The following is a 25,679-nucleotide window of genomic DNA, read 5'->3' as shown; positions in this document are numbered from 1 at the left end:
CTTAGGGTCAGCCTGGGAGTTGGTAGGGCTGGGATGGCTCCCGAGTGCCGAGGGAACAGGTCGACAAGCAGTCAGCAACCCCAGGTGTGACATCTGGATCCAGCTGCAGAAGGGCCAAATCTCACCGAGCATCCCGAGCAACACCAAGCAGGCGGATGGCTGCTGCTCTGGCCTCGGCGCTTCCCACCTCCCGCCCGGCAGAATTTGGGTTCAGCACCTGAAAAGGGGCAGCTTTTCCCACCGCACCTGACAGGCACCGCTGCCGCGGTCCTTGGGTGGGGGAACCCAGGCGGCCTGGACCCCTGTGCCTCTCGGCCCAGCTCCAGCCCGGATGCCCGGACCTTTCTGTGTCGGTGTGGGGGGGATCTGCTGAACGAGCCCGTTTGTGCGCCACTGGGCGTGCACCCCGGAGGGTCCCGACGCCCGCTCCCTTCCGCGGGTGCCGCTGCCACCACAGGCCGTGTCCCCTCGCCCTCCGTCGCCACCGCGGCGGGTCCCGGCGCAGCCCCCGCCCGCCCCTGAGGGGGCTCTGCCCGCCCCCGCGCGGCGCCGCCCCCTGGCGGCGGGTCGGGCGCCGCCCCCGCGGTGACAGACAGGGGCGGCGCGGGGCCGTGCGGGCGCGGTGCGGGGCGGGCGCGGCGATGCGCCGCCGCCGCCGCCATCCCGGCGCAGCCCGCGGCGAGCCCTGCCTGCCTGGCCGCCCCTAGGCAGCCGCGCTGCGGGCGGAAGGACAGGGGCGGCGGCGGCGGCTTCTCCTTCCCGGCGCCCCGCATGAGGAGAGGCGGTAAATAGCGCCAGCGCCGCGGCGGCCGCCACTGCCCGGTCGGTGGCGGCGGGGCCGCCTGGCCGGCGGCGGAAATATGGCGAGCGACTCCCCGGCGCGGAGCCTGGACGAGATAGACCTCTCGGCGCTGCGGGTGAGGCGCAGGGCCGGGGATCGCGGGGAGGCACCCCTCCCACTCATCCATCCACCCATCCACCTATGCATCCATCCACCCATCCACCTATGCGTGCATCCATCCATCCCGCGATGGCGGGGAGATGGGGCTGGGGGTCCGCGGGGCTCGGGGTTTGTGTGTGTGTGTGTGTGTGTGTGTGATGCGCGCCTGCACGTATGTAAATGCGGGTAAGATAACCGTGTGCGCGTGCATGTGCGCGCCCGCCGCCGCGTGTGCGCGCATCCACACGTGTGTGCATCCGCACATGTGTGTGTGCGCGTGTCTGCGCGTGTGCGCATCCGCACATGTGTGCGTGCGTGCGTGTGTGCGCCCGCCGCGCGGGGCTGCGGGCACGGCCGTGCCCCCGCAGGTGTGTGCGTGTCCGTGTCTGCGTGTCCGTGTCTGCGTGTCCGTGTGTGCGCACCCGCGCAGCGCGGACGCGGGTGCGGGCGGCCGGGCGGGTCCCCGCGGCGGGGGAGCGCTCCCAGCCGGTCCCACCCGGACACCCCCGCGCTCCGATCGCCCCCAACCCGGGCAGCACGCGTGGGCAGGCGGACACGCAGGGATCGCGGGGCCGGGCAGCGCCGGGGTGCGGAGCTGCGCCCCAGAGCCCGCTTTCCGCGCCCCGGCCCCGCAGCCTCTCTCCATCCCTCTCCCGCTGTGTCCCTGCGCGCTGCCTCCTCCTTGCCCCCCTGGAAAATGAAGACCAGGATGTACCCTTGAAATGTCAGGCTCGTCAGACGTGTCAGCCTCGGCGTGGGCTGTGGCCTGATGTCCCCTCTGGTCCATTTCTCTTGTAACTTTCTTCCTTCTCCCCATCTTCCTGGCTGTAAGAACAGCTCGCTGGGAACGAGCATGGGGAGTCATTGAGAGAAACAGCAGCAGCCAGGCTGCTCCTCGCAACCCGCTGCATAGACAAATAAATCAAGCAAAATCCGCTGAAGACTTGAACAAGTGTATTTTTAGAAATATTATTTGCTTCGTTACAAGAAAAAAAAAAAAGAGAAGTCTATCTTTATTCACTTGCCCTACTTTCTTTCTGTTGAGTTTCTGGTTGATTAATAGTGTAAATGATTGCTCAGCAATACACAGTGTAGATGAGATTGGAATGAGGGAACCATCTGCCCTAAAAACAGACCTGGAGCTGGTCTCCTCTCTTATGTGGAAGTTACCTTGGGAGAAAGGTTGCTGTAGCCGGTGGAGTTAATTCAGGAGAACAGTATAATTTGGGGAGGAGGGGGCACTCTCCTTCATCCCCACCCTCTGTTTTTTGTTATTTTAATTTTTTGTTTAACATCTGTGCTAGGAAGTGTATTTGAGCTAGGATACCATTTCTCTTTAAAACCGTATCCACACGTGCTTAGGTTGTTTTTTCGTTTTGTTTTTTTTTTTTTTTTTCCTGTTTGTGGCTTTTTAATAGCAATGCACACCAGCTACAGTCAGGGTTTTGTTTTCGCTTTAGGAGGAAATGTATATTCCCTCCCTCGCCGAGACCCAGCGGCTGCGCCTGGTCGGTGAGCAGAGCAGTGCTGGCATTTCAGGGTAACCGGAGACAAGGGGACCCAAAACCCCGACTGACCCCGGGGTGGGACAGCAAAACCCTGCTCTCCTGCCCAGCACTGGCCACTCTGCCAGCACGGGGCTGCTGCCACTCAGACCTCTGCCCCCTCTCACGGGGAGAGACCTGCTGTGGCACTTTCCTGTAAATGATGAGAGATGTGGTGGTTTGCAAACGAGACAAGAATAGGAGCTTAATTTGCCAAGGAATAGATCTTCTTCTAAACTAAGCTCCTCCAGCACTTAGAATAATTGTTAAAGGTCGTAAATTCAGCAGATAGGGCACGAAGCGTGAATTATTCCATGGGGTCTGAATCAGAAATCGATAGTAAATTTGCTGCCTGAGCACAAAACATGGCAGGGAGGAGTAATTCCCCAAGCCTTGCAAAATTTTTATGTATCAGAAAAGAAATGTCACATTGCAGTGGGTTTGTAGATGAGTCTGGGTGGAGGAGATGTTGCTCTTGTGCTGCTTGTGTGTTTAAAGGGGTGAGAGGTGACTCTGTGAAATACTGGGAACAGGTAGTGGCTCAAAATTCTGGCGATTTGTTCCCAGCTGCTGGGAAAGGAAGCGCTCAGGACACTTATCTCTGAGTTTGAGTCACTGAAATGTTCCAGGAGGCTGAGGCTTATGAGCCACAGGCAAATCTGTAAGAAAGGTGGACCTCTGACTGCCAGTTTGGCCAGTCCTTTGCTTTGGCTTCCCTCCTGCCGTCCCAGGGAAGGGAGGTGTGTTCACAGGATGGCAGCGTGCTGTTGAAGGCTGAGCACAAGCAGAGCCCTGCACACCATCATTCAATTCAGCTTGCCACTGCCCACGGGCTTGTGGGGTGGGATTTATAGATCTGGGCTGGAAGGTGACATAGGAGGTGGCATGAGCTCCCGTTTTTGCTACACTGTAGAGTTTATTTTGGCCACACAGTCGGGCTCCACTGCAGCAGTGCATCTGCTTGATGTGCTGGAGGCTGGGCCAGGAACAAAGCACTGAATTCTGATTAAAATGCACGGCCTGGTGCATCGAGTAAGTGCACTTGGGGCTGGCTCCTGCCTTCTCTGTGACATGTTTCTATCCATCACTGGGCACCGTGCTCATTGCCGTGGTACCCAGCGCTGCCCCTGTGGGTGCAGAGGACTGAGTGTGCCAGGATAGGAAGGATTCTTAAACCAGAGATTTTCCAGTGGTGGTGCTGGTAATGAGGATTGTTAATGTTGCAGGAAACTGTAATTTAAAACAATGAGGCCATCGAACAGGTAGAGCTGCATATTATACTGACAAGGGGATAAGATAAACGACATTATAATGTTCTTTTGTATGGGCAAGGAGATATTTTTGCTAGTCCACTCAGCATGTTTAATAGCCGGATGACCTGGCAGTGTTATTAGCAGAATAATGATTAACACGGGGATTCGCAGAGGAGGCTGTTGACAAGCATGTTGGAGAAGCAGATTTTTGCAATAAAATGAGAAAGAGTGTGAGGAGGGATGCAGTGGGCCATGGTCTGTGGTGGGAAATGCACAGCTGATCCCAATAGGAGAGAGCAGAAAGATGGGGCTGGGTTTGGTGTTTTTCCCCCCCCCCCCCTTTTTTTTTTTTTTGTCTCAGTGAATGCAAGAGCCTGTCATCTCTTGCTGAAGGCAGTGGCCTTGATCCTTCTCAAATATTCAGGTCAATAGCTTTTCCTCTGCTGCATCCATCTGCAGGGCTGGGCCTCTGGCTGATGTACTCAGCAGTGGCACTGGGCTCTTCTGCAGTAGCTGCCACAGCTGGATTCATCTGAGTTGCTTTGCAAGGTGTGTGGGAGGTTATAAAAGATCTCAGGGAGGAAAACCTTTCCCAGGGAGCTGATAACCCCTGGGTTGGGTCTGGCTTGGGGCCAGCAATCCCCCCCTGCTCACAGCTGCTCCTTGTCTTGCGGGCAGGGACTCACCCTGGGCATAGGGCACCAGGGGCTCACCTGGGATGTTCATCTTGGCTGAGGGTTTCCTGCGAAGCAGGGAGTTTAAAAAGAGCCTTTTTGGGGATGAAGCAGTTGTTTTCTTCGTGTACCTGGACGTTGCTTTTGTTTTGAACTCATTAACAAACCCCAGGCTTTTGTTATTTACTTTAGTGAAGTGCTGACCATGCACTCTCTGGAAACTGTATCCTAAAATCGTTTATTGTTTTGGAAAAGCCTGGCCTTTAATGCTCAGGCTTGGAGAGGAGACAGCACAGAATTTAAGGAGCCGGTGAGTATTAGCTGTTGCTGGGAAGAATTGGATGAAACCCAAAAATGTCACTACTCTTCCTTTAGCTTGCTTTGTATAGAAGTGAAGTTTCAGTGTCCCTTTGTTTGCATTAGTTGATCACTGTCAATGAAGATAAAAGCTGACATGTTAAAAACCCACAAAACTCAAACATGCTGGCATTGTCCTGTTTCTAGAGCTTTGTCAGTTTATGGCATATTTCAGCATCATTAAAGATTTAAGAGAAGCTCTATTGTGGGATAAGCACTGCAAGCCACCACTCAGGAGCATTACTCTGGTAGCATTATTTTAGGTTTCTTCTTCCAGCACCTTTTTAAAAAAAATCCATAGCTCAACAGAATTTGGGCAGCTTTTGTAAAGGTCACCTTCCTAAATATAAAGAGGAACAAACTTGACTGGAGATGACTTCTAGAGATTATAAAAAAAAAAAAAAGACATGAAAAGCTTATTTTGCTGTGTTTTACATGATAATGCTACTTTGCAAAATTTGGGGCAGATGTTCAACAAATAAATATATATATTCACAGTTCCTGAGGAAAGACACACTCAAGAGTATTCCATCAGGGACTTAATCTGTCCTCTTCCAGTGTCATTCATTGCATGTGTAAGCTATGGACGATGACAGTGTCCATGTATTTTGTCTATTTTGGAGCCTTTTGAGTTCTAAACCATAAAACTTTGCAGCAGAATACTGATCTCCAAATCACAGAATCATAGAATAGTTGGGGTTTGAAGGGACCTCAAAGCTTACTTAGTTCCAAAACTCCTGACACGGGCAGTGACACCTTTCCTTAGACCAGGTTGCTCCAAGCACTGTCCAGCCTGTCCTTGAACAATTCCAGGGATGAGGCATCCACAGGTTCTCTGGGCTTTATGTTGCAGTGCCTTACTACTCTCTGAGAAAATAATTTATTCCTAACATCTAATCTAAATCTTTCCTCTAATTTAAATCATCCCAAAGGGATGGCAATGTCCAACTCCATTCCTTGAGCCATTGGTGCAAATGTATGCACCTAGGCATGTTCTTGTGTGCGCTCATGAAAAGTTACAGTGGAAAAGGGTCTGTCTTTTGTCAAATCTTTCTCTGGGGTTGGTTGTGTTCTTTTCTCTGCCTTTTGGAGTTGTGCAGCCCAGCTGCTGCTCTTCTGCAGTTACCCTTCAGCACTGGTCTTCCTCATCTTTGCAATTCTTCCACAACACAGCAGTGTATGGTGTGTTTGAAGGCATGGAGAGTTCTCTGTTCTCACTAGTGTTCCTTTGCTGGGCAGCCATAAAAATTAATAATTTGGAGTGAATTTATGGCAAAATATATGCTTGAGCAGGCTGAAGTTTGAGCACAAGCACTTCATTAAATCAAGCTTTGAAGCAACAAAGAACATTTGATTGGTGTGCATATTTAAAATAAAGGGTCTGTTTTTAATCCATGTGACAAGCAGGAGTTAGAGGAGGTTTTTAACCTTGCTACCTGAAGGTAGTTTTTCTGTGCCAGGCGTGTAGATGTAGTGGTACAGTCTGTATGGAGTGAGGGAGGAAACAGTTTCCATTTGATCTGAATGTAAATCCCCATGGATGAATCAGCCAGCTGTGGAAGAGATGTCCTTGGAAATCATCATTCATGTGAGGCCAGGTCAGGTGAAAGCTCCTGGGCTCAGGCTCTGAGCTGCTCCCTGCAACCCTTGCCTGACGCCTCCTAATGCACCCTTACCCTTTGCAAGGGTAATGATAGACACCAGTGGGAGTTCTGTGACTCTGACCTGCAGACCAAGGACGGGGTATTGATCCCTGTCTCATTTCTTCATGCCTCATCTGCAAAGGGGTAGAATCCTGCTAGATTTCCCATGCTTCCCCAGGGAAAGCTACCAGCAGGCAAAAGGGTGCATGGTGTGGAGAAACAGCTTTGGCAAAAACTCTTGTGCCTTGGGGTGTGGAGGATGGTGTTGAGGGTTCAGGACCTACCACCTGAAGGCAGCTGCTTGCCCTGGGCTGCCAAGGGAGCACACATGCTGTTTTCCCTTGCTGCCAGCTACAGAAGAGACCAGGAGCCTCGTGGAGTGAAGGGCAGATCTGCATTTGCTCTCCCAGGACTTTGGCTGATCCTTTCTCCCCGCTTGTGGCCTTTTTGGCCCTGACTGCTCTGCAGGTGCAGAGCCTCCATCATGTGGGGTTTCTGTTCGCTGATGCTCAGGTGCCTTCTTTGTTACCTTTCACACAGCCATTAAAGCAGCGTGCAGATTGAAACCCACAAGCCTAAGTCATTGGTAGCTCCATTGGGTGAGAGGTTGTGTTTCCCACTTAGAAAGCCAGTAGCTTTAATTTCCTTCTCCCCAGCCCCCTTCCCCTGTCCTGTTTTGTCACTTTGAACTGTGGCTGCACGTTGAAAGTCATGGCCAGTCTGCTCTGGGCTCAGGAAGACAATTTATGTAAGTGAGATTTGATGTTTTCCAAGTAAATTGTTTATGATTTCTAAAAGAGCACTAGCCAAGGAACATGGTCCTTGGAAAACGGATACTCCCCCTCTCCCTGCGTTCCTCCTCCATGGCTGTTGCTAGATGAGCCCTGCAAAGGTCTGAACATCCCCTTCCTGCTGCTGGATGAGGATGCCCAGCACGTAGGCCCCCAGCCCTGGGGAGCTCCTGCAATGGCTCATTAGTGAAAGGAGAGGAAAAGCCACCAAGGTTGGAAAACACTGATAAGAAGTTTAGTTGGCACTCAGTTCTATCTCTCCACACGCTTGATTTTTATTTTGTAATGGCCAATCAGAAAACCTTTCCCTTTGATCCAGAATGTCACTTTTCTGTGTTAATTTGCTGCAGTGCTTGCCAGAAGTTCAAGGTTGCGTGTTGGTAATAAACGATGGTAATCAGGAGGGCAGCACTGGAATGGCCAGGCTGGATACCAGCTCTGCTTCCATCCGAGGGGAGCCAGGAGCCTGTCCTGCCCCCACACTCAGAAGCTGAGTTACCCTGGCCAGCAGAAGGTGTTCCCTTTGCTCTGCTGTGGGTAACCAGCTCTGCTCTGCCACAGGAGCCCTGTCAGATATTCATGGCTTCATGCAAACACCATCCACTGCCAGTCAGTGAGGTGTCACCTGGGCAGGTGACATGGTTCCAATCCTTCCTATGGATGCACTTGTCTGAAAACAGCCCTACCCTGTGGCAGGCACGGTCCCTGCCTGGTTTGTGCTGCTGTGGGCAGTGAGCTGCTCCTCTGAGCAAAGCCTGAGCAATGCAAGCTCAACATCCTCTTGGTTCTGAGTGCTCCTGCTGCAGCGAGGGTGGATGTTTCTGCTTGTGTGAGTGCACGTGTGGTTTTCAGCTTCAGAGTGCACAAAACCTTTTGTTACAGTTTTTGCTTGTTCCCTCCAGCAGTGGCATTTCAGGGTGCAGAAAGTGTTTTTTTTTTTTTTTCAGAACAGCAAATTGTTCTAAAAGCAGCGCTCTTTAAAAGCCAGGGATATTGCCTCACATGCATATTCCTTTATAACCTAACAAGAAAAGTAAAAAATTTATGTGGCTGACAGTTCCCCTCCCCTTCCTTTTAAAAATTTCCTTTTCTCCTAATTTTGAAACTCAGCAGGAAAAAGCCTACTGCCAGCTGAGTCATGTGTTTAGTGCATGACAGAAGTGGCTGTTTGGGATCATGCCCTTAATCTGCTGGATGGTGACTTTAGGATGCATTGGAGGTGGTAGAGCCTTTGCTGAGGAAAAGATCGCACAGCTTGAGCCTAATAAAATGTGTCTAATAACCACTGTAGCATGCTATAGAAATACAAGAGATCAAAGCTTCAGAGGCATTTATTTTCATAATTTGTGGGTCAGATCCTTGCAGGACTAATTGGGTGCTGTTTGATGTCCAGGCAACAATAGAAATCTCCCTGTACATCAGAATATATTTGTCTCTTCCTCTTTCTTTCATACAAAAGCATAAAAGCTTAGTGTGATTTTGAGATAAACTGGCAAAAGTGAAAGTGCAGATCTCTCCCTACCTCACTGCAGCCTTTCTTAGCAGCATTAAGAGGGTAGTGAGGCACTGGGACAAGTGCCCAGAGAAATGGCAGATGATCCATGTGTGGAATTGTTCAAGGCCAAGTTGGATGGGGCTTGAGCAACCTGGTCTAGTGGGTGGCATCTCTACCCATGGTGGAGGAGGAGCTTAAAGGTCCCTTCCAACCCAAACCATTGTATATTTCTATTACATTGGGGCCATATAGCTGATACAGTGGCCAAAACAAATGCGTCTACTTGCCAGATGTTGATTGTTTTAATTAACATCAGTGCTTCAGGAGCACTAAGCCTCGTGGCTGTTGCCTACCAGGCTACTGCTCCCCAAAACATGAGCCAAGATGAAACCAGAGAATGAGCTTTGATGGTGCAGCTCAGTACATCTGCCCAGCTGTGGCTCACTAGCTGTGAATCTCTGGTGGTATCTCAGCACTGTGGGTGGTCACCCCCAAAACACAGCTTTGGGCTTTGCAGGGCACTTACAAAGGTCTTTTATTTATATGTATTAAAATAAAGGATACAAATATAAATAAAAATAAGCTGGCTCTAACTGTTCCCTCTTGAGTGGAACAGGACAGCAGAGTGTGGCTATGAGTGGCACAGCTTGGGTCCCTGTACCTGGCAAGGAGACTTTCTTCAAAACAGGCCAGAATTTTCCAGGCTATTCACTCAGATGGGAGATGCTAAAACAGCCATGAGACATGGCTGGAAAGGAAGGTGCAATGCCCTTAAACTTGTGGGGTTTGTGTTTTATGCTCCCACTCAATACTCATGGTAGGTGTTTGGGGAAGGGGCTTCTCTCAGGTGTCTGCAGGTGCCGTGACTTGGGGAGGAAAGAAACATGGGTGTGCAAGGCAAATGTTTCTGGAGAAGAACCAGAGGCCAAAGCAACAAAATGAAAAGGACTTTAAATGCATTTTCTGGCCATGCAGACAGGCTGTCTTCAGTGCAATAAATCTTCAGCCTTTATGTATTGATTAGCTTCAGTAAATAGTGTGATGACTCTGCTCTTCCCATTGCTATTCTGTAGGGATCGGCGTGTTAGTATGGCTGAAGAGGCTATAATAGCTAAATGGGATTCCAGTAGTGAGAGCAGTTTACAAATGCTCTCCAAAGTGATCCTCGCAGCCAGTGTGACTGTGTTTGACTGCTATAAATGTAAACAGAATGCTCCACTGGTGACCAGGCTCATAATGGCCATGTTTTCTAATGGGCAAAACTCTGTTCTCTGAGCCAAGTGTCCTTCAGTGACTGTGCCCTGCCCTGGCAGGGATGCTGTGTGCACCCGGTCTCCTGGCTGGGGGCCTGTGATGGACACATTCTGAAGAGGAGAGGCTGAAATATGGGGCTGCCTGGCTAGAAAATGGAAACTGGCCAAAAATGGCCCTTTTTACACCAGCCATGTAATAATTTCTTCAATATTCGTATGATGCTGGGCATAGTTTGAAGCGATTTTGCTTTTTGAGCTTTGCCCCTGCTCTTGGAGCCAGATATGTGATGTAGCAGCCTGAAGATGGTTGTTTTTGAGCTCTGGGCAAGCCCCAGGTCCCTGAGCATTTGCTGTAATAAAGCATGAACAGAGCAGAAAGATGGCAGGAACAGCAGTTCGTTGTCCTTGTGGAGCATGGATGGATGGATGGATGGAGAGCTGCTTTACCTATTAGTTGCCACAGCTGGAAGCCCATCCAGAAGCCTTTCCATTGACATCTCCCTGTTTTGTGACTACCTGTAACAACACCCTGGTGGAAGAGCTCTTCCAGAGGTAGTTTGGACCATGAGCTGAAATCTCAGGTTGCTCTGGAGACAGTTGAAGGAAAGATAGGATGAAGCAGATGCAAAATTAGCATAACAATACACCTTTAATTCAACTTGAAGGAAATAATTGAAGACTACTTGTCACTTACGTTTGTGACCTCTGCCAAGATGACTCATGCTGCAATATAATATGAGTCACTTGTTAATGATGGCCTGTTAAGGAGAAAGTGCCAAATCCCTGTAACTTCTTCACTGTGCTCTGTAAAAGCCAGGATGGGTGTTCAGGATATTATTGCCTAGAAGCAACTGATTCCTAAGAGCACTGAAGCATCTTTACTTGGCTCTGGGCGACTCTGGCATGAAAAGGCAAAGGTCCTGAGCAGAAATGCTGCTTCTTCTTTGGCCTTTGTTTAAAAGAGCCACAAAACACCGTGTAGCTCTCCTCCCCACTGCTGCCTTGACATGCTGTTGCCCGAGGGTGGGGACCCTGATAACTTTCCTTCCTGCCAGATGGCACAGCTGGCCAGAGGGCAAGTGCCTGCTGGTGGGACAGAGGGAGGGAGGCGGGTTAGTGGATGCTCAGCTGTGCATAGGGCATGAAACCTCTTACAGAGCATGGGGAGGGAGGTCTTGGAGGCATCCTGGCTGATGGGAGAATGTGAAGGTAGGAATAAAATACTCTGTGGGAAGGTCCCTGAGGTACCACTGATGTGGAGACCTGCAGCCAGGAGCCTGGGGGGAGAAAGGTGAAGATCCTGTGGCCCTGTGGTCCCTTGCAGTGAGGGCTTGGCCAGGCACAGCTTCCCCGCGAACTCCTCGCCTCTGACGTGTGAGTTTTTTATGGCCTTAGGTACTCGTGGTGCTCCTGCAGCAATTGACTTGAGCACTTACTTGTTAATCATCTACTAGCTGTATTAAATGCTTCCTCTTACTGAACTAGTGTTTTTCCTCAATAAATGAGGAATTTCACAATCCACAGAAGAAGTGAGAGGCTGGTGTGGAGGTGCTTGTGACCAGGGGCAGGAGGTCACCAAGAAGTGACCAGCTCCTCTGCTCGGGAAGGGGTTTCTCAATTGAGAGAAGCCTCATGATTTTGTCTGTAGTCATGAAATTCTGTGAAGTGCTGACACCAGAAGTTAACTTGAAAGGGGAATATTTTTCCCTAGATCTCATAATTGTAGAGAAGCATGGGAAAAGGTCTTCCTGAAAGATCATAATCCAAAGGGCAAATAGAAGACTTCAAGTAGCTTATTGAAAATACAGAAGAAAAAAATGGAGATAAATGTGTGCGGCTTTGCCTGCCTTCTTCCCCAAGTGGTAAAACAGAGATCCCTGAGCTGCTTGTGCCATGTTTTCATTTTCTAGACGAGAAGCTGCCTTTCCTCTACCATCCCTCTCTTCTGCCACCTGTTCCAATGTATATCTTGCCCTCTGAACTTTGCTCGTTGGCAGTCCAGACAGGACTGGTGTCCGTACAAGATCTTGCTGCCTTAGGCAGCACCAGTGTGGGCACAAAGATGTAGGAGGGTGGTGATGAAGGGCTGTGGAAGAAGGTTGAGGCATGAGGGGATGAGGAGGAACGGACCTGAAGGAAGATAACTTTACACTTGGATGTTCCTGTCAACGTAGTTTAAGGCAACCAAAGGACGTGGAATGTACGAGTTGGTTGCGTGGCAGAAAACTGTGTGTAGTACCTCAGGAACAGCTCTCTCTGAGGGGCAGAGGAATGTTACTTCCTGAAGAGAAATTGCCAGCACGGTGGAGCCCAGATCTTGAGCACATCTATGTTTTGTCGTGCTCATTTGATAACGATCACCTGATTCTTTATCAAGTTCCCGCTTTAGCGGAGCGCTCCTGCTGCTGTGGGAGCTCTCAGGAGCTCTCATCACACCTCTTGAATAGGCAAAAGTTTATCATGTGATTGAACTGGAGGCACACCTCGCAGGTGGGCAGACCATACCCCCCCAGAAATGGAGCAGTGTGGTTGACCAGTGAGAAAGGGCAGAAGTTGAAAGATGAAGTTGGTTTCTCAACGCCGTTTCACAATAAATTGTGGGCTTGTTTTCGCCCGTTGATGTGACCTCTTCCATGCTGCTGGTGTAAAGCAAAGTGCCTGCACAGATGAAATGTCCTCGAGAGAAGATGCAAAAGCTCTGCTCATTATCAGAAACGAGTAAAACTGCTCCAAGCTAATATGGCTGCCTAAAAATAGAAGCGGTGTTAGGGGGAGGGGCTGTCTTCTGTGTTCATTTGCCCTTGATTTTCATGACATTTTGCTGCTCTATATTGTGTGTCTTGTTCAGGAGACTGTGTGTCCTGGTCACACTGGAGTAATTCACAAGAATGTGTGCTTGTGTCAAAAATCATCATGAGGAGACTGAAGAGCTTGTTGGGGGTTTAGCAGTTAACTGGCAGAATGCAGTTATTCAGGTTTGTTCCCTCATCCTCCTGCCCCTCACAGGTTCACAGCATGTCCCTTGCTGTGATCTTGAAGCCTCTCCTGAAGGAGTGGGAGGCCTGAAGAAGGGGATGTGACTGGCAGTGAGGCTCTGGGATGGGATGGATCCCTGGTGCTCTGAGGTGGTGGGAGCAGAGGACATCCATCATGTATAAATCCTGACAGAGAGGACAGTCCTACCTCAGTTGAAGGTTGCAGCATCTTCTTTGCAGTTAAGGGAAAAAAAAAAGGAAAAAAAATACTTATGAGACTTAATTACTGAGTTATTGTTATTCAGTATTTAAAGCCCAAGTTTCATAACTGCCTTGTGATATCAGCATTCATGTTCTTTGTCAGTATTATGCAAGCAGCTCACCTTGTGATCATGAAATACTGAAAAGTGCTTTCTAATGCTCACCCTCGTTTCTCAACGAGTTCATAAAACCTCTTCTGCTTTCCATTAATTATGGAACAATGGGACATTTTCCTCTTAAAAAGAGCTGAGCCTTTTTTGTTTTTTCTTCAAGTTCTTAAGCTAGCTGCTCCTCTGAGACCTTTCTGTTCCACATGGCTAGGCCAGAGTGGACATACCTTCTGTCCTTCACTGCATTGTCTTTTGCCACTTGGGAGAAAGCAAGAGGTTTGTGGACCAATCTTAGGGGCAGAGGTTGTGCTCTACTGAAGCAGTTCCAGCTGGTGCTTGGCTGTTTCTGGCACTGGTGTGGTTAGTGTGATCTGTCTTCAAGGTTAACTGAGGCAGCTGGAAAGATGGCAGCAAGTCCAATGGGGATAACTCTATTTCCTTCCCAAAAGAGCTGAAATACTAGCTTGCTTGTTGATACTCAGTTGTTTTCCAAGTGGGAGTTTGTTTAACACCACAGGAAGCCCTTTCTGGCCCCCAGCAGGAGCTGTGCTGTGAGACCCTGGCAGTGCAGCTCTGGTTTCACCTGTGCCAGGTCTGGATTTTCCCCACCTTCCAGATTTTGCAGAACACGGAGAATAGACCTCTAGTTTTCCTCAGGCCAGTTCTGCCACTCAGTGGCATCCAGAGAAAGGGTGGGACAGGGAGGGTTGTCCTGTTCTGTGGGAATGGCTTGTGAGGTGGTTCTGCAGGTGACTCTCCAGATATTGTTGGGAGAATCTTAAATGATTTCCTTGACTTAAGAGATGCAAAATTTAATCTTTCCTCTGAGCTTTCTCAAGAAAAAGGAAATTACTTTTTTTTCCCTTCCCTGTCTGGGGAAAGGGTTCAAATGTTTCTCTGAGCACAGATGTGGAGTGTGCTGAGCACACTGAAGAGGATGTGTCTCCAGGCTCGCTGGCCAGTGCTGCTTCTCCACTCCTTCAGACTTTTCCTTCTGTACACATCCGGAGATCCATAACTCTTTTCACATGCTAATAAGGTCCTTATAGATAAGATCCCCCGTGAGGAAAGGACTGCTAGGACAGTCTCATAGCAGGGGAAATCAAGGTGAGGAGTGGTCAACCATCTTCCTTAGATTCACTTATGAGCCATGCAGCCCCAGCAGAGCTCAGAGTAGAAGTCAGACCCTTTGGCCTCTCATCCCGTGTTGTAGCCATTAAACTATGCTCTCCTAAGATTAGATAGCCTGTGGTTTTAGTGTCTGCAAGTCTTGATGAGCAAATTCCTTTGGATAAATGCTTTTCTTGTATGCTTGCCAACACAGAGTGATGTTTGGGACATGAGGGAAAGGAAATAACTTGCAGGCGTCAATTTTCAGGAGATGAATCAGATGAAGAGATAATACCCAACAGGTTGGAGCTGTTGGAGTGGCTCAGTGGTGAGGATCACATTCTGTGTCTCTGGTTTAGACTAAGTGATGTGGGGAACCCAGGGTGCAGCTGTACTGCCAGCAGCTTACCATGAGTTTGGATATTATTGAACAGTCTGGGTCTCTGGCAGGGTTGAGATATGGCACTGGAGTTTGAGCCTTGGGATGGATGCTGAAGGGATTGGAGTTGTATAAGTACTTGGTGTTACCCTGAACAAAAAGTCCATCCTGGCTTTGCATTACTTGCAGACTGGGAAAGCTGATAGTTGAGTGGCTTTCCCTGCATAATGGACATTCCTTTTCAACACAGGTCTTCAGAGAAGGAAAGGATTGCAAAAGCGTCTTGGTGTTGCAGTAGTTTGTCTTTCTTGCTGTAGCCTGAGGCTGTAAGGTGGACCAGAGCTCAGCTGAGCACATGCTACTTTTGGCTTAAAATGAAACTGCAGCAGCTCCCCTCCCTTCTGACCAGGAGAGACGGTGATGGGCCAGCTGGGTCTGCAAGGAGGGATGAAGTGATGCTTTCTGAGGATTTAGGGTAGCCTGGCAGAGTTTGTTATACTGTTTATTTTGTTTTCTGTGGCGGTGTGTTGTTGCTGAAACACGTGGATTTAATTTCTGGTTATGAGCATCCTTATCTGCTTCTGTGGCCATTAGCTCTCTGTCTTGCCCATGTGGGAAGCTGTAAGCTACTTCATCCGATAAGGCTTTTCTTATCTGTTCTGCTGTTTATTGTGTAGAATTGAAATTACTCTAGGAACTATAAAAAAAGAGGATGGGGCCTGGGAATTGCAGCTGAGGAGTTGTGTTTCTCTTCTGTGCACAGACCAACAAGATGTCAATAGAAAGTATTCATGTCTCCATGCATCAGCCAAAGCTCAGTTCTTGGTCATGTATTATGTTAAGAACAAAACATATGTCCTGAGATTTTTCTTTCCTTGCTTTGTGCAGCATCATCACCCTGTTTGACATTTTAAACTCATCATCCTGCTTGTGAAATACTCAGTACAGCTTGGGCTGAGTTTGCATCACTGTCAGTGGGTTGCATCTTTTTAGAGTGACTTTGATCTTGCTTACTCTCTGCTAAGTAATTTACAGTCCTCTCCCTCTGAGAGTCTGGCCCTTGCCAGGCTCTCTCTTTTCTCCTAATCATCAGCATTTAAATGGTATTAAAGCTGCTTATCCCAGTCTTGTGCTTTTTTAGAGTCATTAACACCTCTGCAAAGAAAGTGTAAAGCTCTAGTAAAGTCAGCTGGCGGCACTTTGCAGTGGTTTGGATGGTTCTAGAAGGAGCAGAGGGCTGGACTTCTGCTCTTCTGGACTTGTGCTGAGGAGGGTGTTCGGGAGGGGTGCTGGTGGTGGTGCAGTCCCCAGGGGTGGGGAGCACCCAGCCATGGTGGGTTCACCCTTGGGAGGTGGTGGTCCCCTTCAGCCTGGGGTCAGGGCTCCTTTCTACGTGTGAGAACCTCACACCCACCTCAAGCTTTTGTTGAGTTGTTGAGTTCTTCTCCCACCATAACTCCCTAGAGCCCAGAAACAGCCATCTCTCTGAGTTTGCTGTGCCTCATTCAAGGTCATGTCTCAAATGGTGTCGGCAATTTTCTTTTCTATTCTGTTACCTTTACAAAGAGATGTTCAAGGGTGATCCCGCCAGGAAGTCATCCAAGAAAACCCAAAGCTGGCTTTGTTCTTCACCTTATATGTGTTCCTGTGCAGCAAGTGTGCCACAGTGGTCTGATCTGCCTGGTGGCCATGGAGAAGTCCCACTCTTGCTCTCATTGCTTGGTCTGTCGAGCCAGTTGAGCTCTACACTAATTAATGGGAAATTGTCATGGCTTACGTTAGGCTGGCAGGAAAAACGAATAGGGGTGAATAATAGCACAGGATACATGGGAATCAACGTTTTTCTCCTTGGAGGCTGTAGATGTAATCCACTTAATATTCTGTGGAACACAAGATTAATATTCTTCAACATAATATATTCGAGGGCTTTTCTTTTTTGTTTGCTGGCAGAGGCATTGCTGCATTGCTAAAGCTGAGGGCAGGGGATTAGGAGGGGGGGAAGGATGCTGACCCAACTTCCAGAGGATTCAGAAAGAGAGAAATCTGGCTAGAGGAGATTAAACTTCTTCCTTGCTAGAAGGACTTTTATACAAGAAGTGTGCCTCACACTGGGACAGCCCCTGTTGAAACCTGGTAGGGTGTCTTCCAACTCTAAGTTATTGGGGAATAGATCTGATTTGCTTGGTCTGTGTAGTGTGACTCTGCTGGTGGGCTCCCGGTGCAAAGCTGGCACCTGCAGAGTGTGGAAACCAGCTCCAGCCTTGCACTTGTCCTCCTTCACAACATAGTTTTGCCATGATTTAAACTCATAGAACTGCTAAGCTTCATAGAAGTTCCTTTAAAAATCAAGCAAAGCCCCTGTTCTTTTTCTTTCACAGGATGGAAAGAATGCAGTGAGTTGCCAAGCTTAAAGAGGAGTAGATACAGCAGAAATAAATAAATCAAGACCATTTATTTTAAGTTGATTAATCTGATATGTTCATAGTTTTCTAAAATAAAATCTAGCCCCAGAGAGTTTAGCAAATCAAATAACAACAACGGCAATTAATTTAGAAGCAGTTAGTAATGTTTCTCATCCTCTTTTCAGATCTTAAACACTCATGATTAATCTCACATTTTATGACTGTGGGCCAAATCCTCATGGGGATGTGCAGTGTCTCTCTTGGGCTGAAGGAGGTGGGCCTGAAGAGCTGACCCCATTCTTGAGTATGGGGAAGGACTGTGGACAGGGCTGAGATGAGTGGCTGGTGGTTGCTGGCACCTTGTGCCTCCAGGAGGAATAGGTCTGACTTTTCAGTTGAAATTCCAATTATTATGGGCTTCCCTACCTGCTTTGTTTTCCTGTCTTGTACTGGTCTTCAGCAGGCTGCTCCCTGTGGTCTCACAGGGCTTGCTTAGCTGCTGTGTGTGTGTTTATATTAATGTTTCCAGCCTGCTTGTGTGAACTAATAAAAAATTGCAGAGCTCTGCAAAAAGCCAGATAATGTCACAGCTGATTCCAGGGACCAAAGCTAGCAGAGAGCTCCCAAGGAAAGGAGGGCTCCAGTTGGACAGGGAGCACAATGGGTCCCATAAAGCAAAATGTGGTGGTTGGATTTATGGGACATCAAGATGACTTGCAAAGCAAAACCTGCACATCTTCCTGGGACGTCTGGGAGAAAGGACCCTCGCCTTGTTCTCATCCAAAGTGCTGTTGTAATGCAGATCTCAAATGAAGTAAACTAAATAATCTGTGTGCCCCTGCCAAGTTCCGGGCATTGGGGTTTGAAATAAAAAGCATCTCTCTCAATTTCTGAGAGCGTTTCACAATGTGGGAGCCACCAAGAAATACAGAAGATTTGCTATGGGAAATACTTCACACCATGGCAAAAAAAAATCGTGCAAATCACTTCAGCAATTGTGGACCAGCCCTGATTTTAGGCTGGTTTTTGGACATGGATCAGGCAGGAGCTTGCTTTTTGCCGTGGGACTTTGTTTTCCACCCAGTTTGAGTGTCTGTCATAACCAACCTTTTGGACTTCTTGCCGGGTCTGGCGTTACAGGAGACAGCCTGTGAAATGTAGGAAAAAAGGTGAGAAGCCTTCCTTTCCCCTTCCCCACAACTTGTTAACTCTTGGGTGAGACATGTATTTCTAAATTGAAACATGCAAATTAGTAATGATAATATTTTAAATAATTCTGCTGATTTGTCAAGACAATTCAATGTAAAAGTGAGTTTATAATACAAAATTCTGGCATCTTGTTGGTACAGTTGTGGAGTTTGGGATTTTTCTACAGTCTATCCTGCAGAGTTCTGCTCAATAGTTCAAAGTGGTTTGTTCCCCCTATTGTCCTTTCTTGAAACTGCTGCCACTGGAGAGTTAGCTGCCTTTCTTGCTTGTAGAGCCAAGTGTGAGGAGCTGATGACAAGTGGCAGGCTGTGGGTAAACTCTTTGAAAAGCACAAAACAAGCAGATAACTCCATCTCCAGATGATCTGTGAAAATTGGGCTGATGTGAGAAACTCTTGACTGAATCCAGCAGGGAGGTGGTGTTTCTCCAGACGTGTGGATAGGGACAAGAAAATACTGAAAAGTAATGGCAGCTGTTTTAATCTGGGATTCAGGGATTTCTGGAATGCATGCCTACATGCCTGGCTGTGTGTTGGTTGTTGCACAGATCTCTGCTGTTGAAGGCTGTAGTCCATGGGTTGTTGATGCTACAACCCTTTAATCCCTGACAAGTTTTCTGGTCAGCTCAGCCCACAACCATAACTGAAAAATAGACATAAGAGGTACAAAACCATGCTAGTTTAAAAAAAGCAAAAGGTTTTAAGATTGCTTTTCTTTTCTTGCTCCAAAATGCATCTGGGAGTGAGAGATTCTCCTGTTTTAAGCCATCCCTCTGGTCATAAGTGACTGCAAGGAGGGAGCAAGGCTGTCATTTCTTGGCAAAGGTGATCCCAGACGGTGACCCCAGCAGCCTCCTGTGAGGGCTGCAGGAGCTGGAGTGTCCAGCAGTGTGCCTCAGGAAAGTCCAGACTGGCTTCTGTCACCCCTGCAGACACACACAGACGAAGCCACAAGCGTGACCTGCTGTTGGAAACTGAATGTTTGCCTGCGTGTGAGAGGGTGCTCCCTTCTCTTGGCACGAGCTTGGCAGCAGCCGTGCTTTACACAGTGCATCTCCAGGAGTGGGATGTAAAGAGGCTGTAGTTCCCAAAACAGCTGCCTTGGTAAGAAATTAAACCAACTCCTCCGAGAGCCCATAAACCTTTGACAGCGTTTAGTGGTAGGTAACGACTGCAGCTTGATGCAAACATTTGCTGGCCAAGGTTGAAACTCTCTTTCTCAGAGGGGTGAGATCTAAACATTTAGGAATAATATTTTACTAATCTGAAACTACATGAATGACTTCCAGTGAGGAGAGTGTCCAGCTGCTGTGCTCTAATTGATGTCTGCATCTGAAGAAGTGTGGTACAATACCGGTAGTGACTTTAGATCTTCTGGGGGCTATAGATGTGATTTATAATTGGCACTGCAGCTTTTTAGAAACACTGAGCTGAGACAAGCCTTTTATATATTGCCTTGTTGAAGTTGTGTGCTTGAATTAGGCATATGTTGAAGGGGTTGATGGCGCTGAGGCTGCATTCATCTAGCAAAGCATTAAAAACCTTGGGGTTCACTTAGCAGTTGTGCTTTTGCTGATGCTTCTGGTCTGATTGGCTTCTGGCTCTTTTAGATGACCAGTCTGCTGTGAACTGGAAGGTGGGCTTGTCATACAGCTGCAAACAATTCATGGACTTTGTCCTGGTGATCTGTGGAATGTGCTGTAGAGCTTTAAAAGGGTGAGAGGAATGGCTGCTTTGGAGGGAAATTAACTTCAAATGAAGAATATGTACAGTTGTGTTGTCTTGAGGGTTATTGAGTATCTCAACATTTTCTTACCGTGCTGAGACTCACAGAGGCCATGTGTTCATTTTCATTAGCCTCAAGTCAAAACTCGCTGCCTTTTGCTTGAATGACATCAGGAGAGTTGAATTCACCTATTTTGAAGGAGTAGGAAGATGGCTTGGACCCTTGTTTTGGTTAATGTAAATGTGTAGCTTGTGGGTGGCTTTTCCTTGGCCTGGACTGCTTTGACATGCAATGTTGGAGGAAGGTTAATTTTATATATGCCATTGTTGTCCTCTCCTGGTATCCCTAGTGCATCTTGGTCTGTGGGATCCACCATTTGCAGTGCTAGAGCTGCATCATTTTGGTTGGAGAAAGCCATTTTTTCCAGGTCAGAATGTGCGTTCCTTACAGGCTTAGAGCTCCCACATTTCATATTTGTGGAGAGGGTACAGAATGGCTGCCTTTCCTTTTGACATGCTAGAAAGGAGAAACTAGGTCAGAAGAACTCTAATTTTATGTGTGAAAGTTTGAGTCTGTGAGCAGGAAATCTGGAATACTCAGTTTATTGTAGCTTCAGTGGCTTGGCCTCTGCAGAACCAAGTGGGAATGAACTGTCTATGTGCATAGGGGATTTTGTATTTTTCTTCCCTAAGCACTGGTGTTGGCTATTCCTTTGCTGGCTGGGGACTACAAATCTACACTTACATCCTAAATTGAACAGGTAATAGTTGAAGAAGTAATACAGTTTTATTGACTGAAAAGCCCAATGTGGTGATTAGTTCTTATTTAATTTTGCTGCTGCCAACTGTTGGCAGGTCTTAACATTCTGGAAAGAAAAGAGACGCTCACATGGTGGCTGGAGCTTTATTGCAGTGAGAAGCTGGAGAAGAGAGTGTTGGAGACCTGGGAGAGTGGATTTATGGTTCAGAAAGGGGGAATGGACAGAGCACAGATGTGGCTCTCAGTAGGGCCTGGAAGAGCATCTCCTGGTGAGATGCTGCAGAGAACTGGTTCAAATAGATTTGTAAACAGACTTCTCAGCTGTCCAGGTGAGAAATTTTTCTTCTGTTAATAGCTCAGCCTTGAGAGCAGTTTTTCTTACGCTGCGTAGTAATGCTGTTTCTTGACTAACATCTTCTTTTAAGTTACAGAGCTGAGTGTTTGGGGGTGAGGGAGGACAAACTGCTTCTCCAAAATGAAAACAAAGCCCTTGGGGAGTTCATTATTACTCTTCCAAGTAGAGCAGCTTGTATTGCTTGAGTAGGCAGGAGGTGCAGTGGTAGATGGCATTGATGATAGCTTGTTTTGTGAGTCTCTGGATGGGTGGGCGAAGGAGGGGAGGGTACCAAAGCTAGCAGGAGAAGGCGTGAGATTAAACAATCCCTGTGAGGGCTGAGTAACATCCAGTAGTCCAGCATGGTTCTGCTTCATTGCTTGGCTTTTATCTCAAAAATACCTGTGCAGCCTTTTGACGTTTTTTGCACTGCTTTAATTAATGGGCAGCCTTAGGGCTATGTCTGTGTGATAGAAAATTGAAAAAGTCATGTCCCCAACTTCTTTTTTAGAAAGTTCCCAGTGACTCTGTCAGTATTTTGTTGCCTTGGCCTCTGCCTTCCTGCTTTGTTTGCTGCTTTCTGCAGCTATATTAACAGTCCTCTCCTGGCTTATGCAGTCCATCTTCAAATTACTCACAGGGCTGTTAACTAGAAGTGCCTTGGAGATGGAGACAGCCAGCTGATTACTAAAAAGCAGCTGCGTCTTCAAGTGCTCTTCAAACCCCTCTATTTTTCTGTGAACTGAGTATCATTTGGGGTAACTTCCCCAAGGTGATCTTGTTTTGTCACACTGCACAAGTGCTTCAATTCCTGCTGTAGAAGCCAGTGCAGAAAGTGTTGCAAAAGGAGTGAACTGATGCCTCTTCAGAAGGAATAGCAGGAGACTTTGTAGAGCTTGAGGTTACTCCTGATGCCTGGGAGTTTTATGGCTGCTTACAGAGTTTCTAAAGCTTCCTGCTAACATGAGAGGTGGCTTCACAGAGTATGGCCCACCCAGCATTTGGCCTTGGGGAAATGAAATCTGGGCAGGTGTATAGTGTGAGAACGAAAGGCTTCATCCTTGTACTCATTCCTTGCAGTGATGCATTGCATAATCAGAATGTTACCCTGATGACAATTTTGCCTGTTGAACTCTACTGCTGAAAGGCTTTTCTGTCTCTCCTGCATTCCTTGCAAAACCTTTCTCACATTCTGAATCAATGATCTTTCACTTCTGGTTGGAGCTTGGTAGGGTTGGAAAACCCAACTTGCTCCAGGCAGTTGACACCTCAAGACAACCATTTGGGTTGACAGTGCTGCCATGCCAAGCTGTGTGATGCCAGCTGGGATTATGGCTTTCCTAGGCTGTTTGGGCACTGTGGCATTGCCATTAGTTTACAAGAGCCAGCTTTTTGGGAAGAATGACCCTCAGCTGCTTCCCAGTGCCAAAATTTCACCTTGTGACTGCCAGGACTTGTCTAGGCAGAGGCACCTGCACACAGACAAAGCTCCCTGGGTCTCGTGTTGAGGGTGATGAGTAAATGGCTTTAGTTTTTGTGGGATCTCCTGTTGAGGCTGTTTTATTATAGAGATGTAAGGCAGAGCTCATAATATCCTGATGCTTGGGAGCATCAGGCTTTATATCTTGGTGGAGATGAAAAAAACTCTTCTCATGCCACAGAGCTGCTTTAGCTGATTGGTGCCTGGGGACACTCCTCTGTTACTGACCCATAACTGTGCTGCCTCTGGTTACACAGTGCTTTTTCCTTCTCTAGGGTTGTAACATTTGCTTAATGACTGGGTAGCTCCATGGTTTTTGGCTGGAAGTTGTCATTAGCTGCTAGAATTGGAGGACTAAGTGCACAATGATTACAGAGGCTCCAATCTCTGATTTCCCCTCCTGTGCATCCACAGCAATCGTGGTTTAATTGGTGTGCCCCTGGGTTCCCCTCTCCTGAGCATCTTTCCACTGTCTCCTCATGTAACCCTTCCTGTTACATCCCTTTTGTGTGGGCTAGAAGGGAGAAAAATGAGTCTCCTTCAAGGAAAACAAGCAGATTTGGTGTACAGGCTGTGTATAAATATTTCTCGTGTTTATGAACACCTGCATAGCAGTATGTAAAGATGGCTAACTTGTGTTCTGTTCACCACAGCCAACACTGATACACACCTGCAGCCCTTGGCCCTTAGGTGACTTAGCCCTGGGTATGGATATTGCTCTCTGAACAGTCTCCTTTCAAGCAAAGTGTTGGCTCTTTTGTGCCTTGGACTTGTTGAGACATTGAGGTGTGGGTAAGGATGTCTTTCAGCTTCAGTTCTGTGGGTCTGGGTTAGGCAGATGGGAAGGAGCAGTTTTAACCAGGAACCTGCCAGCCCCACTGTGTGCTCCATGCTGATAAGTCTTCAAAAAGGAGGCCTGTTTTGTTACTGAAATTTGAATATATCCTGCTTTATCATCCACAAACAGAAGTCCCTCTTCTGATAATCCACCAGTTTCAAATAGAGTTTCTTGAAATAAAGTGGACTTTTTTTTCCTTACCCATGATATTGCTGGAAAGGATGATGCCTCTGCCTTTTTCTGTGTCTCGGACCAGTTTTAGCCACTGAAACGTTAGTACCACTGATTTTCTTGAGAGATTAGTAGAAACATAACAATTCCCCACTTGAATTTGAGCTTGTCCTGGCTTTACCTGTGGCAGCATGGTCATACCCTGGCACAAGAGGCAGGTCCCAACCCAGTCTGCCTGGAGGAGCACTGGGTCTGCACAACCCTTGCTGCAGGTGCTACTCTGTGAAACATTTCCCATCCCATGGGTAGATGAAAAGTCCTCTTGAGTGTTTTGCTGCTTTATGGAGAGCATACTTTATGGAGAGCCTGAGTTTGCTCCTGCATCCTCTGGCACAAGTTCTGAGTAGCAGGGAGAAGGGAGGGACCCGACCTTAGTTTAAGGGATCTTGGCAAAGTCCTGGTGCTACTACAGCTGTACAAATCCTTTTCTAGTTAATGTGAAGCTAACATAGGGCTGAAAATTATTTGTGGTTTTGTCTTAAATGCTGTTTCTCTCCCTCCCTGTTTTAAACAATGCACCTTCTTTGCCTAAACTAACAGCTCACCTCATTTTTTCCGTTTATTTGTGGGCTTGTTGTTCAGTGCAGCTGTTTTCAGTTACATGAGGTACAGTAGTTCTTGTGAAGGCAATCTGGGGTGTGGGAAGAGCAGGCTGCAGCAGGCTGATCACCTGTGTGTCCCTCCTGGATCGAGGAGAGGGCATCAGCAGAAGGAGCTAGGTGCCAGGCTGGAAGCAGCTGTGTGGGATGAGCTTTGCAGCCACCCCCAGCCAAGTGCAGCCCGGCGCTGCTGTGAGCCCTGATCTGCAGCACAGGCTATATTTGGTCTGAGATTATTCCCTGCTTGGCCTGGATTGGTCCTGGTTGGGGCTCTGCAGGGTGGATTTCTTCTTCCCCTGGCTAACATCACACATGCTGTGTGCCTCTCTATTTTTCTCCCTCGCTGCCCACTCCAGCCTGCCCGAGCTGCTCTGGTGACCTCCTGAAGCATCTCAGCAGGGACTTTGTGGGATGTGCAGGATGTGCCCCTGGTACCAGGGTCAGCCTATTCCCCAGCAGCCATTAAGATGCAAATCTCTTCTCTGTGTATGGATCGGTCCAGGGGAGGCCAGTGGGAAGCAGGGCTTTTTTTTTCCTTGCCCGCACCATCCTTTGCTGTGTGTTTTCTGGAAAGGCCATTAATACCATATTATTCCTGGGTTCTAATAGTGGCTCTTGGGGAGAAGCTTTTCCCTTTGACTGCCTGCTGCATGGGCAGAGGGCAGGCCGAGGAGGGCAGTGGGTCTGGGAGGAGAGATCCAGCCCCCTGTGCCCCCTGACAGCCCTGGTGCTCCCAGCGTGTTGCCTGTGCTGAGGTGGAGCTGCCTGTGGCAGCAGTCAGGGGAGCAGGGTCACTCCTGACTGTGCTGAGAGATGCCCAGTTACCTTGGCAATGCTTCTGGAAAAATGCAGGGAGAAAACAGGATGGAGAGGGGACACTGCAGCAGAGAAACTGCCTGGCTGGTGGGAGCCAGGATGGGATGTCAGGAGCAGAAGGTGTGGGTGATGGGAGCCATGGGGGAAAGCTCTGGCTGGCACAGAGCTGCCCTGGGCACAGCGTCAGCAAAGGCAGGTGTGGGACTGGCATCATAAACAAGCGATGGATGGACTCAGGCAAACCTGTTGGAGCCACAAATGTGACGTTTGCACACATAAGAGCAATGAACCTGGGATGGTGAGGTGGGGTGCTCTTGAGTTTTAAGATTTGTAGAAAGAGGTTGGAAAACATATTACAAAAAGGAGTTCTTTTTATCAGAAATGGCCAGCTGCATCCTTGGATGTTTCTCCAAACCTCCTAAGCATATGCCCTAGGCACGGCTTTCTTATGCCTTAATCTCCTAGTGAATATTCAAAAATAGATATACTTGTAGCACTGGAA

The 25,679-nt window shown here is 48.1% G+C and overlaps 1 protein-coding gene across 6 annotated transcripts in view; it reads left to right on the top strand.

The window, feature by feature from the left end:
• The first annotated feature begins 640 nt into the window (after nt 1–640).
• The window catches only part of TNIK (TRAF2 and NCK interacting kinase), a 153,812-nt gene continuing 128,773 nt past the window's right edge, over nt 641–25,679 (top strand). For all 6 annotated transcript variants that reach the window (XM_053985816.1, XM_053985815.1, XM_053985818.1 and 3 more), the window contains exon 1: nt 641–917. In XM_053985816.1, the coding sequence (XP_053841791.1) occupies nt 861–917 (57 nt within the window). In that variant the 5' untranslated portion in view covers nt 641–860. The remainder of the gene's footprint in view (nt 918–25,679) is intronic.

Source organism: Vidua macroura, chromosome 10, assembly GCF_024509145.1.
Source record: "Vidua macroura isolate BioBank_ID:100142 chromosome 10, ASM2450914v1, whole genome shotgun sequence".
NCBI classification, from domain to species: domain Eukaryota; kingdom Metazoa; phylum Chordata; class Aves; order Passeriformes; family Viduidae; genus Vidua; species Vidua macroura.
This window is presented reverse-complemented; position numbering and strand designations above follow the sequence as displayed.